The sequence below is a fragment of the Mus musculus genome, chromosome 18 (genome assembly GCF_000001635.26).
Source record: "Mus musculus strain C57BL/6J chromosome 18, GRCm38.p6 C57BL/6J".
NCBI lineage: Eukaryota > Metazoa > Chordata > Mammalia > Rodentia > Muridae > Mus > Mus musculus.
This window is the reverse complement of record NC_000084.6, coordinates 82391576-82407154: the sequence shown is the minus strand read 5'-3', so window position 1 is coordinate 82407154 and position 15579 is coordinate 82391576. Positions and strand designations below refer to the sequence as shown.

General features: G+C 46.5%; 1 protein-coding gene across 1 annotated transcript; it reads left to right on the top strand.

Moving 5' to 3' along the window:
* Positions 1-377: 377 nt before the first annotated feature.
* On the top strand, positions 378-14659 carry Galr1 (galanin receptor 1). Its single transcript, NM_008082.2, has 3 exons — positions 378-1667; positions 5290-5355; positions 13145-14659. Exons 1-3 carry the CDS (start codon positions 1005-1007, stop codon positions 13460-13462), a joined length of 1047 nt encoding a protein of 348 aa, NP_032108.1. The 5' UTR covers positions 378-1004; the 3' UTR covers positions 13463-14659.
* Positions 14660-15579: the final 920 nt, after the last annotated feature.

Below are 15579 nucleotides of genomic sequence, written 5' to 3'. Positions count from 1 at the left end.
TCCTGCTTCTTCACTCCCTAGCTTGTGACTGGACGAGGGAGGGAGCGCGGCAGAGAATATCACAGAATCCCGGTAGCAGTACCAACCCTTGATTTCAGTGGGATTTATTTCTGCTCTTCCAGGGAGCGGGAAAAACCAAAGGTACCAATTGGCAGGAGGGCTGCACAGCCTATCGCCTCAGCCTGCACACAGGGACCAGAGTGGCAGCGGGGCAGCACGTAGAGTGGAGCCCCATTTCCAGCAAGGAGGTGGGCTGCCACCTATCCGGCTGAGAAGGCACACAGGGGTGGGGGCGGGATGCATTTGAATATTCACAGTCCCTCAGGTAAGGCAGAATCTCTGCTGGCCACTGGGGATCCGTGAGAGAGGCTCGCCCTGCAGAGGACCCGGGACTAAGAGGGAGCCGCAGCGCCAGCGCCAGCGAGGCAGGGAGGTGGATCTTAGTGCGGGAAGCTCAGCGACCCTCTTCACCATTGAAGGTGTGCATCGCTGGGCTCTGCGGAGCTTGGCGGGAAGAAGAGGCTCAAAGCAACAGGTGCAACCTCAAGGCACTGAAAGCAAGGGGACGCAGCTCACAAGGGCCAAGGGATTGAACCCATAACCGCTCAGAAGATTCTCCGCCTGCGGAGAGCTGCGGAGGAGTCCCACCCGTCCAGCTTGCTGACTGCGAGCAGTGAGAGTCGCCTAGACCCGTACCTCTGTGTTCTGGAGCCTGCCGCCCCCGCACGGGAAAGGCTTAGCTCGGGACTTGCAGCACCGCCTCCTCTTTAGCCAGGCCAGGCACGAGGATAGTGTGATCGGGCACAGCCAGGGTCGCTCTTCCAGGCTTTCTTGCGGGTTGCGGGAGGTACTAGTTGGAGACGCGCGCGCTCGCTCTCGCCGCTCTGTCCTGGGCCACTCCGTGATCCTAGGCTACCTCCAGAGCCAGTTTTCCCTGGCTGGCACAACTCTCCAGGGCGCTCCGGTCCGTTGCACAGCGCCCCAAGGGGGTATCCCAGTAAGTGATGGAACTGGCTATGGTGAACCTCAGTGAAGGGAATGGGAGCGACCCAGAGCCGCCAGCCCCGGAGTCCAGGCCGCTCTTCGGCATTGGCGTGGAGAACTTCATTACGCTGGTAGTGTTTGGCCTGATTTTCGCGATGGGCGTGCTGGGCAACAGCCTGGTGATCACCGTGCTGGCGCGCAGCAAACCAGGCAAGCCGCGCAGCACCACCAACCTGTTTATCCTCAATCTGAGCATCGCAGACCTGGCCTACCTGCTCTTCTGCATCCCTTTTCAGGCCACCGTGTATGCACTGCCCACCTGGGTGCTGGGCGCCTTCATCTGCAAGTTTATACACTACTTCTTCACCGTGTCCATGCTGGTGAGCATCTTCACCCTGGCCGCGATGTCTGTGGATCGCTACGTGGCCATTGTGCACTCGCGGCGCTCCTCCTCCCTCAGGGTGTCCCGCAACGCACTGCTGGGCGTGGGCTTCATCTGGGCGCTGTCCATCGCCATGGCCTCGCCGGTGGCCTACCACCAGCGTCTTTTCCATCGGGACAGCAACCAGACCTTCTGCTGGGAGCAGTGGCCCAACAAGCTCCACAAGAAGGCTTACGTGGTGTGCACTTTCGTCTTTGGGTACCTTCTGCCCTTACTGCTCATCTGCTTTTGCTATGCCAAGGTGAGTGAGGAGCGCTGGCCAGGCTCCTATGCAGCTCTTAGTGACCGGTGACCCTGACCCTGGAGCTTCCTGGAGCTTCATGTCTCCGCGACACTCCCCCACTCTCTATCCCGTTCCATTTCACTTTTGTCTCAGCTTGCTTTCTCCGATATCATTTGTGGAGCAAAAAAAAGTTAACTTGGAGTTTGAGAGATGGCAGGGTAGGGGGGCGTGGGGGTGGGGTGGGGAGGGGAGAGTGCCTGAAGTTTGCAGTTGAATAGAAAGACTTTATCTCTGCTCTCCTTCAAGGGCGCTGCAGCTCAGCACCTGATCACTTCAGGGTTCAGAGAGGCAGTTGTGTGTCTTGGATCACTTCTCAAAAGGTTAGAGCCCCCTTAGTTTCAGCAGCTTTTAAACAAAATTGGTGGGCTCCAAGAAAGGAATACAACAGAACAAAGGAGGCTGCAGGGTCAATGCTCCCTCTAAGAGCCAGCCATGGGCCATGGTGGATTCTAGTCACCCCTCTTAGCTCTCTGCTGAGACCTGCTAGTGTGGTGGTCCCTGGAGCCAAGCTCTTCCAACAAAGCAGCACACTGGCACCTGCACCTTGGTGAGTTTTCAGAGTCCAGACTCCATAAACGGCAGCACATCAGGTTGAGGGCTTTGGGTTTTAGTTTAGCATTCTAAAAACCAAGTGGGAAGCCCTTCTTCCCCCTAGAGACCTGGCTGAAGTCCCCGGGGGAACTATGGGTAGAAGGACAAGTGCTAGGAATTCAGATGGTGAGCAAGAACACACAGCTGGGGGAGCTGAGTGTTTATCCTGTCTCCCTGTATTGGGAAGGACTGGTGGCTCACAAGCTCCTAAGAATTACACAACACTGTGCATTTATGTTAACCAAACCCCGTAAACTTCTTAGGTGCTATTTGTTGATGGTTTATGAATCCAGAGTGTATTGTTGGTGGCCACTTGATGTGGTTCTTGGGGTAACCTCTGTCATAATATTTCCTTCCAGGGTACTATCTAATGTAAATTCTGAGGTTTTCATGTAACTTTATCCTTCCCTGACTCCAAGTCTGTGCCAGCAACACCATATACAACCCCCCCCCCCATGTAGAAAAGCAATGGTTCCTTACATTTCACTCATAAGGGACCCATTTAAAGAAGGCCATCTTCCCACCTTTGTATGATATGATTGTGTCTCTTTTGAATGGCAATATTGCTTCAGTGAGTGTCACTGGATCAAACTTGCAAGGATAGCCTTGCTGGTTGGAAATGGCTGATTTATTCATTTGGTCTTTGCAAATGCAAAGCAAAGGCTGCTATGCACCTGGAGTTTTGGGGTGCAGGCTCACATCCATGAATGTGCCCAGTAAGCCTCCGGGTGGGAGCTGCTATCTCTATTTTATTAATAAGAAAAAGTACTTTCAGGACAATGCAGTGACTGACCAGATGGTAAGGTTGGTAAGTTATGGAGGAAGAGTTTCAGGAGGTGACAGTCCATCCCTTCTATAGCCTGAGCTATAGAAGAGAAACAGAGCTAAGAAAAAACACATTTAGAATGTGTTAGCTCATGGATGTTTCAGCAAATTCAGTGTTCTTAGGTGCTTCAAATTGCTGAACTTGGATCCAACTTAGTTGGCCTGACTGTTTAAATCCAAGTAACACCAAGAAGTTGGCCACCGCCGACGCTCATGTCCTAGAGCAGATTCTCTTGGTATCTCCTCCATCCTTTTCCCCCCTTGACCTATAGTATTGTGATCTGTGGTCTTTAGACAACTTCCTTTGGGAACTCAGCATCTCTAGTGATTTATGATTACTTAGCAGAACTATCAGAGACATAAGCTAGTTTTAATAAGTTTGCAAATAGTGACATTGATGCAAAAGATGTTTCCAGCTAGGAAGAACACTTGCTTAGAAGCCCTTATGCTCTCTTGCCAGTGTCATATTGGGTAGAAATGACGACATGACTGTCGTTGCTGTTGTTACATATAGGGATTCACAAGCATGCTGGCCGTTGCCAGCTAGCTGGTCAGCCCTGAGTCCATCAGCAGGCTCCTGGCTCCAGCCCTCACCTTCCTCTTACAAGTTTTTCAGATTGCTGCTATTGAAAACTTCTCTGTACTTTCTGGCGGCAGGACAGAGCTACTCCAGCATTGGTGTTATCAGTCAGTTATCCACTTGCTTCCACAGCAATCGAAGACTCATTTGGTTGTGAGACACTGAAGTGGTTTCAGGCAGTGAGAAGTCTCTCAGTAGGGCAAGAAGTTTGAAGACAGAAATTCACACTGGAGAAGGCTGCTAGGGTGACTGCTTTGCTGCTGGGGTAGAGAAGGCTGGTAACTGAATCCCGAGGTTTCTTAATTAGAACATGACTGATGGTGCTGGTTGGAGCTGAATGGAGCAGACTTCTGCAGTAAGGCCAATTCGATTAAGTTATTTCCATGTTGTGGTGTTAGAGGGAAACATCCAAGTGGCTGGAACATGCACCCACTCCCCGAGCGCTTCTTCAGAAATCCAGTCCATTCCAAGCTCCTTGCTGTATATTCCAGGTTCTCCATCAGAATAGGGAAACAGACCTAGGACCAGCCCTGCAGGGCAGGCACTGTGGAGAAAGTGCAGATTGTGAATTCCTATGTACAATAGCAATGGCTACCCTAACATCATTTCTCCAACGTATGACAGAGGCAAGAGAGAGCAGAAGTGATTTCTCAATTTACCAAAGTGATCTTATCTCCTTGACAGGTATGCTAAGTATAAAAGCTGCAGGATTGAAAAAAAAAAATCACCAGCAATGTTGAATTCCTAAGGGTGTTGTCTAAAGACCACACAGCATTTGAATTATACATGAAAGGAGCCCTGCTGGCTTGTGCTTTGCTCTAGAGCAGTGGTTCTCAACCTTCCTAATGCTGTGACCCTTTAGTACAGTTCCTCATGTCATGGTGACCCCCACCATGACATAATATTATTTCCTGTTGCTACTTCACCGCTGTAATTTTGCTACTGTTAATGAATCGTAATGTAAATATTTTTGGAGATAGAGGTTTGCAAAACAGGTCGTAACTAGGAAGGTTGAGAACCACTGTCCTAGAGGTCTGAAATGAGAGGCTTTCATAGATAGCTCCAGGAACTGTCGCAGGACTGGGCAACCACACTGAACAACTGTCAGTTATATTCTCTTCCTTGTTCGGTTGGCTTTCTCCCCTGGGTGGTGAACCTCCACAGCCTGGGTCTCTAGTTTACAATATGTCTCTAAGCTGTCTCTGTGTCCCATGTATGTAATAGGACCTGGTGATTTTAAGCATGTGGATTCTCTGACGGAAGCAAGGCCGTAAGAGCAGGAGATTTGCTTGAGTCAGCGCCACCCCACCTCAGGAGAGGCTCTTTCTCCAAGAAACTTGGAGCCTGGTTTATGCTCTCTGTGGCTCTATCCAGACCTGGGTGTGGTCTGTCTTCCAGGGATACTTCTAAACACAGTCAGCTGCTCGGATTCAGGGCTTTAAAAAAATCTGAAATGCATTTCTAATTTTGTTGTTTTATAAGCACTAGTGTTACCATACCCAAGCTCAGTGGTTGTCACTGAAGAAGAGGCAGCGTGCAAGTAAAACCTGAAGTTAACCCGCTTCATCCGGTTATGTTTTGCAGGTCCTTAATCATCTGCATAAAAAGCTGAAAAACATGTCAAAAAAGTCTGAAGCATCCAAGAAAAAGGTAAATTCACACACAGATGCGGTTCCTGCCCATTTTCGAGAGCTTAGTTGATTGTTGTTTTAGATTATTTTCACATCCAGCCACAGGTTCGAGGACCAGTTGACTGAGGTGTACATTTTCAGGAACTGCCACAGCTAAAGGGTCGGGTGGAGCAGGAGTCACATCAAGAAGGTGGCAGGTGAAGACCAGACAGGGTAGGGAGGCCAGGAAAGACAGACAGACTTCCAGAGGGAAGGCTTAGATCAGGGAGAACTCAGATGTAATTTGCATATAGCATATTAGGGATGATTCGAAACTGTCAGTTTGCTTTTCACTGGGGAGAGCATTGGTGCGTCACCTCTTCAGCCTCAAGGGCAAGCAGGTTCCAGCCTTACCTCTCCCCTAGACTTCGGCTGTCCTTGGCATGGAAAAGACAGAAAGTAAAATCGCTGGGACCCGATCCCTCTTTCTCATCTAGGGCGTCCCACCTGACACTTTCTTCTGCATAACAATACTAAAAGCTTCTAATTTCCTGGGGTCCACTGCATCTTCATTCACCGAAGCAAACTGTTTTACACACCAGGATTAATTTATCTTTTACTGTAATGAAATCTATGTGATTTCTAGGTTTAGAGAGTGGAATGAAATTATTAGACAATTTTATTAGAGGGAAGATAACCAGACATTTTAACCCGCATGCATTACTGAATGTATGTTTAAATGCCCTTTTTCCCTTTCTAAATACTTATTCTGATCAGTTATAGATATTTTGTAAATAATCATCCAGATGATCGTGTTTACTCTAAAGGTCTTGACTTGAGTACAGCCTGCTCTGCCTTTCCTGATCATTCACATCAGCGTGGAGAAGACCCACACCCCTCACATCTTGGGATGCAACTCTAGCTGCCCTGGAACCTGAGATGCAGAACAGACTGGCCTTGAACTTGTGGTGATCCTCCTGCTTCTGCCTCCTAAAGAGACCTGTTTACTCCTGGTAGCTCAAAATAACTCACGTTTGGGATACCATCATTTATACGTTTAGACACACAGACACACAGACACAGACACAGACACACACACAGACATACACATACAGACACACACACACACACACACACACCCCAACTGCCTAAGAATAAATGACTCCCTCTGCCTTCTGCCCTTTCTTACATCCCAGCAGTCACTTAACTTTAGATGCAGATCTCTCTTTATAACAACTGATGATGTTTGAGGCCTGTGACTGGAGTCAACCCTGGATACTGTGTTCTTCTCCTCTGCTTCCAATGCTGCATTTTAATGCAGTCGTAACATTCTTTTAATCTATTAGTTTTTTTTTTTTTTTTTAAAGCAACACTTCTCGCCTCCAAGAAAATGAGTCCTTAAGGGCAATTAAGGACTTGGTGTAATTTCTCCTTGAACTGCTCTTCATAGGTACTGCGTGGGAACAAGCTGACCTCTAGTTTCTCAAAGGAACAGGCGTCCTTTGGGAGGTGGAATCAAGAGAAAAACACAGACCATAGAAGTTCAATAGGAGGAATGTTGGAGAGTAACATCCTTCAGGGAGCTGGGGAAGTAGCTCAGACAACAAAGGGCAAGCATGCACGCATGCACGCAGGAGAAACCGGGTTTGATCCCCAGACTCTGAGTTTAAAAAAAAAAAAGAAAGAAAAGAAAAGAAAAGAAGAGAAGAGAAGAGAAAGAAAAGGAAAGGAAAGGAAAGGAAAGAAAAGAAAAGAAAAGAAAAGAAAAGAAAAGAAAAGAAAAGAAAAAAAAAAAGAAAAGGAAAGGAAAGAAAAGAAAAGAAGAAAAATTGCATTTGGTGTGCACTTGTAATCCCAGAACTGGGGAAGCAGAGACAGGAAGATCCCTGGAGCAGATCCCTGGGGCTTGCTGGCCTGCATCCTAGCCTAGTCAGTAAGCTATAGGCCAATGAGAGACCCTGCCTAATCAAGAAACAAGGTGGGTTGCTCCTGAGGAGAGATACCTGATATTGTCTTCTGGATTCCACAAGCAGACACTCGCACATGCACACACAAACACACAACAACAACAACAACAACACACAGATACATACACACAGAGTTGCACAAACAACAACACATACACAGACACACACTGGGAACAAGGAGGCTGATTAGGATTCAACAGAGAAGAAGATGCTAAATATTTACTGCTGATCCTAAAGATTTAAGCCAGGTAGTGAGATCCTCTGATCTTAGCTGCTTGGGAGGCTGAGACAGGAGGATGTCAAATTTAAAATTTAAGGCAAACCTGAGTCACTTAGCTAGACCCAAATTATCTAAAAATAAAAAGTAAATGGCAAAGGTCTGGGATATATTCTTGTGGTAGAGCCTGTCCCTGACATGCAAGAGGCTTGTGGTTGAATCCTGAGGACCGAAAACAAAACAGAGATTTTACTCTGATTGAGAGAGTCAAACTACTCTTTGAAAAAACAAAATAAAACAAAAAACACAACACACACAAAATCCAACAACAGCAACAAAATCAAAAGTTTAGATGAACCTCACCTTTTTGTCTTTGACAAGGTGTTGGTGAGAGACTGGAAAGCTCCCAGAAAGAACAATGTGTTTGACGGAAAGATGCAAGGCCATGTAAGAGAGGCTGGGGGAAGCTTCTGCTTTATTTTATAATGAAGACTATAGCGGTCATTTTGTAAGCGAGCACATATGTACAATGAATACATATTTATATAAACTAACCTTTCATTCATTCCCGAAATACAAGAAAGTTAGAGCATTTGAAAATGGAGGTTTTTTTTTTTTCTTTCTCTTCCCTCCTCAGATTAGCCCTTCACAGCTGCTGAACAGATGTCTGATCTCCTCTGATAGACTTAATTGCCTTTTTTGTTTGCACGAAGCAAATAAACATGATGGTAGGGTGCATGTGCGTGTGCGTGTGCGTGTGCGTGTGCGTGTGTGTGTGTGTGTGTGTAAGAGAGAGAGAGAGGAAAGAGATTCGGGGGAGGGGGAGGGAAAGAGAGAAGCAGGTGATGAGACTGAAGACAGAGGAAGAAGAAAACAAGACAGAAAGAAGAGTCACCTGGCAGGGTGCGGCACAGACCACAGTATCCAATCATAGAGGATCAGCTGGGGACCCTTCCCTAGCAGATCTCAGTGCAGGGCGTGGTCATTGGAACTCATGTGCTCCGTGCTTACCACTGAGAGGTGACATGGGACTCTGATGAAGACTGATGGTCAACTGTGTAACTTATCCTTTTTCTTACTGTAACCAGTCCCCCCCCCGCCCCCCTCCCCAAGATGCAACTCAAAGGAGGAAGGGTGATTTGGGTTAGAGTTCAAGAAGTTAGAGTTCAACCTGGTGGGGAAAGGCAAGGTGGCAGAAAGATGAGGTGACGGACACATTGTGTCTTCATTCAGAAATCAGAGAGGATCATGAAGTGCGGGGCTGAGAGACTTCAGGTCTGCCCTGGTGGCTGACTTCTTCCAGTTAGGCCCTACCTCACACCCGGTCCTCAGCAGGAAGTGTAGGGTGCTGACCTGTGAGTCTTGGTTACAGGACCTTGCACACTCAAACTGCAGCAGTGGATTGACGGGAAGGAAAGAGGTTCCAATGGACAATGGATGGGTGGGAATGTCAGTTGTTGGCTCATTCTAACGTCATTTATCTTCAGGTTCTCTCAGTGGCCAAGCAGATTTCTGTCCTTGTGCTGTATCCATTCGAAAATGTGACAGGAACGAAATATCCCGTAGGGTGTGGCTTATAAACAGCAGGAATGTATTTTCTAGGTTCTTGAGCCTGGAATGCCAGGGTCAAGTGCTGATAGACTTTTAGCCCCAGCCTTCTGTCTGCATTTGCACACAGTAGATGGAGTGGGGGTAGGGCTCTTTTACAAGGGCATTGGTTCCACTCTGGAGTATACTTTCCTCATAGTCTCATCTTCTAATGACCCTACCTCCAGATGCCACCATCTTGGTGATCAGATTTTAACCTATGAGGGATACACACGTTCACATCAGCAGATGAGCTTTCTGTGCAAGGCTTATCACTGTTATGAAGTGCGAGCCCAGCTCTTTGTGATGGGCACATTGTGTGACTATTCCCATATGGAGGAAAGTGTAGGAAGAAAGTAGGATGCCTTTCCATAAATAAATTAAAGCCCAATTACCTATTAAGGACTTTGCCTAAGCACTGATGGGCAGAGAGATGATTCTGGCTTGAGACTGGTTGACTTAAAACAAGAATCTTATCTAACGCTGGGAGGGTGGTAGGGTAGCACAGTGGGTGGGTGCTTTTGGGAGGGAGCCTGGTCAAAGGCCCACTGATGTATGAACATCTGCGTACTTGCAACAGATGCATTTTGGTTACTATAGTCTGTTCCCTGATGTGTCCGGTGAGCGCTCTGGCTGTCCTTCACACAGCTTGCTTGGGGCTTCTCACAGTCTCCCCTGTGCTCTCTCTTTCCTTCCCCACTGAGTTTTGTTAGGCGCATTGAATGAGACTCTTTGAAGAAAAGACAGATGTCTCTGATTGCACAAATCAAGGGAGTCTGATATTTTTTTTAGACAGGTTCAGGTTAGGAAGAAAGAGGAGGCACGCTACGAAGAGCCAGATCTCAAGTGTGTATATATACAGCGTCTCTGTCGAAAGTAGGGTTCTGTGCTCCAAACCAAGGAATGACGTCAGTCACTGTGTGTGCCCAGTATCACACCATCGCTGGCAAAGATAAATGGCTTTGTAAGAAACAGGGACATGGTGTTAGAAATGAAAATTAAGAACTTCAGTCTTTCTGTTTCACCCTGGCACTTTCCATGCAGGGGAGTCTGGTGCATTCTGATATTTCAGAGGGATGTAGCAGAGGCAGCTTTTCTTGCATTGTCTGTGGGTAGAAATGCTTCTGCCAGGAGAGCTATCAGTATTAAGTGAAACCTCTTTAATTGCTTTCACTTAAGGTGCATGAGGTAACCCCACCTTTATTGTGGCTTTTATGCGGTTCTTCAGGGATTCACTAAATCTCCTGAGCATTGTAAAGAGTCAGCTTCCAAGGTAACTATCCAGTAACTATTATCCACTGAATGAGCCACGGCCCATTCAGTGACAGGGCTCAGAGTGCTCTCGGATAATGATGGGCCCACTGCTTTACCACAGTCCCGGGGCTGAGATGAGAACACATGCGTTATTGTGAGCAGATCTTTAACTTTAAGCCTATGAACTCCAGACATATTGCTTCCTCAATTCTATACCAGAGGGGTGATTACCGGTCAAAGGAGGACAGTTTCTAATTAGGGCAGAATTTCTCCTGATAAATTTTGTTCTTTTCAGATCCACCAGCATTTGCTGAAAGAGCAAAAAGGAAAAAAAAAAAACACTCTTAGGGTTTATCTGGCTTTTCACACTACTGAGGCTGAGACTAAGGCCCGGGGCTTGTGTGAAGGACACAGACGTACGGTGCTAGAGAGAATAGCTTCTCTGAGATTCCCCACTGGACCAGTGGGGTGCTTAGCAGCATTCTAGTAAGCTCTTAGGAGCAGCCAGAGGTAGACAATAGCTCATAGGAGCATGCACCCAGTATTTGCTTCTGATGCTTGTATTGTAAGTTATTAGCCACTTATATTAGCACTTCCAGTTGACCGTGAAAAAGAGCCTGGCTCAGATGTGTGTTCCTCAGAAAAGCAGGGGGACGGTAAACATTTAAAGGCTTGTTTGGGTAAAGTCACAAACGCTCCGAGAAACCACTACCATAAAAGCATTGCATACTCAGGGCACACAGCCATTTGCAATTCTGACCTCGATAAGATAGAACCCAGCAGCTTCTGAGCTGCCGACCTGCTCTAAGCTTTGTGCTTAGCCCGTGCTTCCTAAAAGAAGCATAGCAGGAAATAGTGACCGAGTAGGACTTTTGTAGGGAGATGGGTTGACCATCTTAGACAGAGGAGGGTACGTTCTCCTGTATTGCGAGCACAACCATTTACAGGTTGTTTGATTGAATCACCAGAGAATGGCAGTTCTCACACACTAATGGGCAAATGGATTGATAGCAAACACTTCCGTAATATGTGTGAGCTAATTGCATTTGCTCTGTGGCCCAGGCAGTAAGTGGACTTAATAGGTAAGCTCTCACTTTGTAACACCTGCCTGTGGGTTTTTAATAGTGGAGCTGGTTAGTGCTCACATGGTCCGGGTACAATCTGAGAATCATTTTGTTGGCTAATCTGCATTAACGAGGAGGAAATTGGGTCTTGAGGAGGTTTGTAACCATCTTCCAAAGATGGTGAGCAGATCCGCTGTCTGGCCAATAATTGTGCAAAATCTAGGATGCCTCTTGGTATTGAGTTTAGCTTTCTTCTCCTGTCCCTCCTGTCTTGTGGTGTTTACTGTTCTTGACCTGAAATCCAGCACCCCCACGCCCCACCTCGCTCTCTCTGCCTTCTCTGTCAGAAGTCTGGCCATTCACCATCACTGTTGGTTTTCAACCGCCTCAGTGATGAACTTCTACTGTTGTCTTAGCTTGCTGCCAGGATTCAGCAAGATGGAGGTGTCCGTAATGCCATGCTATATTTCAGACTTTCCATTCTAGAACAGTGGCTCTCAACTTATAGGTTTGACAAATCCTTTGGACAAACCTCTATCTTTAAAAATGTTTACATTATGACTCACAACAGTAGCAAAATTACAGTAATAGAGTAGCAACAAGATAATTTTATAGTTGGGGGTCACTACAACATGAGGAGCATTAGGGAGTCTGAGAACCGTAGGATTTGCTTTCATGAGAAGCAGTAGAGAAAGACTCCTGCCATGTAGCACGGACCTGCCAGCAGTGTCCTTTAGAAAGGTCTTCTGAGATTTGTTTGCCTTCTAGGTTGGTGGCTGGTAGGGAGGCCTTGCCCACGCACACAGACCATGGCTAGGTTGGTCTATGCTCCCTTGTTTTGAGGTCACGAGCCAAGGACACTTTCTTCCTGTTGTTTGCTTGGTGAGAATCATTAGGAAACATAGAGACCTGCTTCACGTGTCTGAGTGCCTTTGACTTAGGAAAAGTTAAGCTAGCCATAGGCCTTGTTGGTCTCCATGATGCTCTGGGAATGGCTGTGAGAAGGTTAGCTCCCCAGAGTCTCCACCTTGTCTTCAGTAATGAGAAACCAACCTCTCCCACTTGGGTGCACCCGGGTTTGCCTGAGCTCTGGGCTCCTGATGGAACTTGGTGTGTGCGCACTGGAAGAGGCTTGCTATGCTGGTTGGGTTTTCTTGAGTTGGGAGGTCTTGTGTAAAGGTCACACTGGTCCAGAGCTCTGGCTCCTCCTGCCTCGTCTCTTGGCTGCTGGCAGAATTCTCTCTAGCTTAGGCAACAGTCCTTAGTCTTGATCTGTTTCCCATCTCACACTTACCACAGTCTGCATGCGTTTTACACGTGCCTAGGAATCAGGACTGTGTTAGGTCTCTGCTGGGTCTTGAGATGTTGTGTGAGGTCAAATTTAACACTTTTGTGTGATCTCATGAAAGTACCTGTGAGGGCTGGAGAGATGGCTCAGCGGTTAAGAGCATAGACTGCTCTTCCGAAGGTCGTGAGTTCAGATCCCAGGAACCACATGGTGGCTCACAACCATTCATAATGCCTTTTTCTGGTGTGTCTGAAGACTGTTACAGTGAACTGACATATAATAATAAGTAAATTTTTAAAAAGAAAGTTTTTTAAATAAATAAATAAAAGTTTTTTTAAATAAATAAATGCTACAGAGGTGTATTTTACAGCGCTGTATTCTCCTGATATAACTGGTGTATTCCTGCAGCTCCTGTCCCCTCTCCAACCCTCTTCCATTACTCTCTCTTCCAGACTGCACAGACCGTCCTGGTGGTCGTTGTAGTATTTGGCATATCCTGGCTGCCCCATCATGTCGTCCACCTCTGGGCTGAGTTTGGAGCCTTCCCACTGACGCCAGCTTCCTTCTTCTTCAGAATCACCGCCCATTGCCTGGCATACAGCAACTCCTCAGTGAACCCCATCATATATGCCTTTCTCTCAGAAAACTTCCGGAAGGCGTACAAGCAAGTGTTCAAGTGTCATGTTTGCGATGAATCTCCACGCAGTGAAACTAAGGAAAACAAGAGCCGGATGGACACCCCGCCATCCACCAACTGCACCCACGTGTGAAGGTTTGCGGGAGCCTCCCGACTTCCAGCTCCCATGTGTGTTAGAGAGAGGAGGGCGGAGCGAATTATCAAGTAACATGGCAGCTTATTCTCCACAGCAATTCCTATCGATCCAACTACATTCCACAGTGGTAAAAGGACGTTGATTGTTCAGGGAACTCGTGGGTCTACTGAAGATCATTTTCCAATTTCATTTTACTCTATAATTGTATATATGAGACAAAAGAAACTTCTGTATAGTTTCTAGCTCTCAAGGAATGAAAGTCCTACAGCACTCTGCAAATGTTTTGATCTCCATGGTGTAAAGTAAGTTCTGTAAAGCAGAGAATAATATTTGAAATCCACATTTTCAGGCCAGTTAATATAGGGAAAAAGTTCTTTTTAAAAAAAAATTTGAGAGGAGAGGTAATAGTCTAGTCTGTGCTTTGAAATACAACTGTGGGCACAGAATAGTGATTTTTATTTTATTGAACCTTTGTGGACCGGCACCTCATCTGAGTCGTGGGTGTCCAGAGGTCTGTCTGGGGATGTGAGACCCATCAAGTACATCCTGGGAGATCAGCGTTGACTCTACTACGAAACAATCCTGTGAGCTGGGAGTTTAGGGTGAACTAAGAAACTCCATGGAAGTCTGCCGAGGACTGCTGCAAACCTGTGTGTAGCTTTAAGGATGCTTTTGGCAAATGCGTTAGCTGCGTCTCCAAAGAGGAGAGACGTTTGATTCAGAATGAACGAAGACAAAAGTATCCTGTGGGAGAATAGAGACACACAGAGACATGCTGCCTCATGCAGATTTGTACCAACAAATGTCTAAGGATTGTTTTCCCCAAATATTATTCCATGGAGCAATGTTAATTTAGAATTAAAACCATCACCATGTGACTTACAAATGTAACTTTCACAACAAATTTCATATTTACTTATACTTGCCATAGGAAAATGCTGTGAAATTACTAAATTGTCCTGTCTTAGAAGAATAATGTTTAGGTTTAAGACTTTGATAATATTTTAGGAGGAGGGAAACAAAGCAAGACACTTTAAAAAAATCAAAAAGGGTGTATATCTGTGCCAAATCAGCACCTAATTTAGGTTAAAAAATGTAATGTAGACTTCTGGCTCGTTAACTTTTCTAGCTCATTTATTTTCGTGACTATTCCCCTGTAAATAGTGTTTACATTTGCAATAGTCTCTGGATGGAAAAGGGGGGACTGTTGGAATCACGGGGAATGAAGAGTTCTCAGTGGCTGCTAGGGCGGGATGTGTCTGTTGGTGTTATTGGGTATTTTAAAGAGAATTATAAGCCCTTTGCATGGATTTTTGTTTGTTTGTTTGCACTTTATTCAATATTGGAGCAGAAATACTTTATCTTGAAAAAGGTACCTCACGTGATTAGGGGAACCTAAAGCTGTCCTTGTGGATGTTGGCATATGTCCTTCATTCACACTGTCCACAGAGGCGCTTGGTCAGACCTGCATGTGAGAGAGATATCCTATGCTCTAAGAGTTCCTTGTTCTCTTCTGCTCAGAGACTTTGTAGATGGAAAGCCAACACTGTGGCCCCGAGGCATGGCTTATCTAGAAGGCACGTGTTCATACACCCATAAGGCTGGGTCTTGCCCAGAAAGCGGCATCTAATGTGACAGTGTGTACTTGTGAACCCCAAATTTGCTAAACATCCATTCAAACTGCTCCTGCTCCTGAAAGACGCCTCTGTAAACTGCCATTCTGACCATTTTCTCTTCCCTTGTGCTTGACTGTATTTCTAAAGTGACTTAGAATCCCAACTGTAGCCACTTCCTGGGATGATGGGAGACTGAGAGCTCTGGAAGGTGTTCTTATGACCTGGGGCATATCAGTCACGCTGATGAGTGCAGCAAGAGCCCACACATGTGCCAAGCTTCCTTTCCCTGGTAAGTGATTACCGAGGACAGTTTGGAGGCAGTGGATGATGGTGGATGATGGTGACCGGCGGAAGAAGGAATGTGTGGGCCTTTGAAGCAGGGGCAGGTGGCTGCTTTTTAGGGTGTTAGAAAGAAAATTGATGTTTTTGTGACTACAAGCTTTTCTGCTGCAGTCCTCTGAGGCAGCTGTTATTTTGTGGGTTCTTTGTTTCATGCAG

Coding starts and splice junctions, on each gene's coding strand:
- Galr1 (NM_008082.2), top strand. CDS start 1,005: ATGGAACTGGCTATGGTGAACCTCAGTGAAGGGAATGGGAGCGACCCA. Junction 1,668..5,289: donor TCTGCTTTTGCTATGCCAAG/GTGAGTGAGGAG, acceptor TATGTTTTGCAG/GTCCTTAATCATCTGCATAA. Junction 5,356..13,144: donor CTGAAGCATCCAAGAAAAAG/GTAAATTCACAC, acceptor TCTCTCTTCCAG/ACTGCACAGACCGTCCTGGT.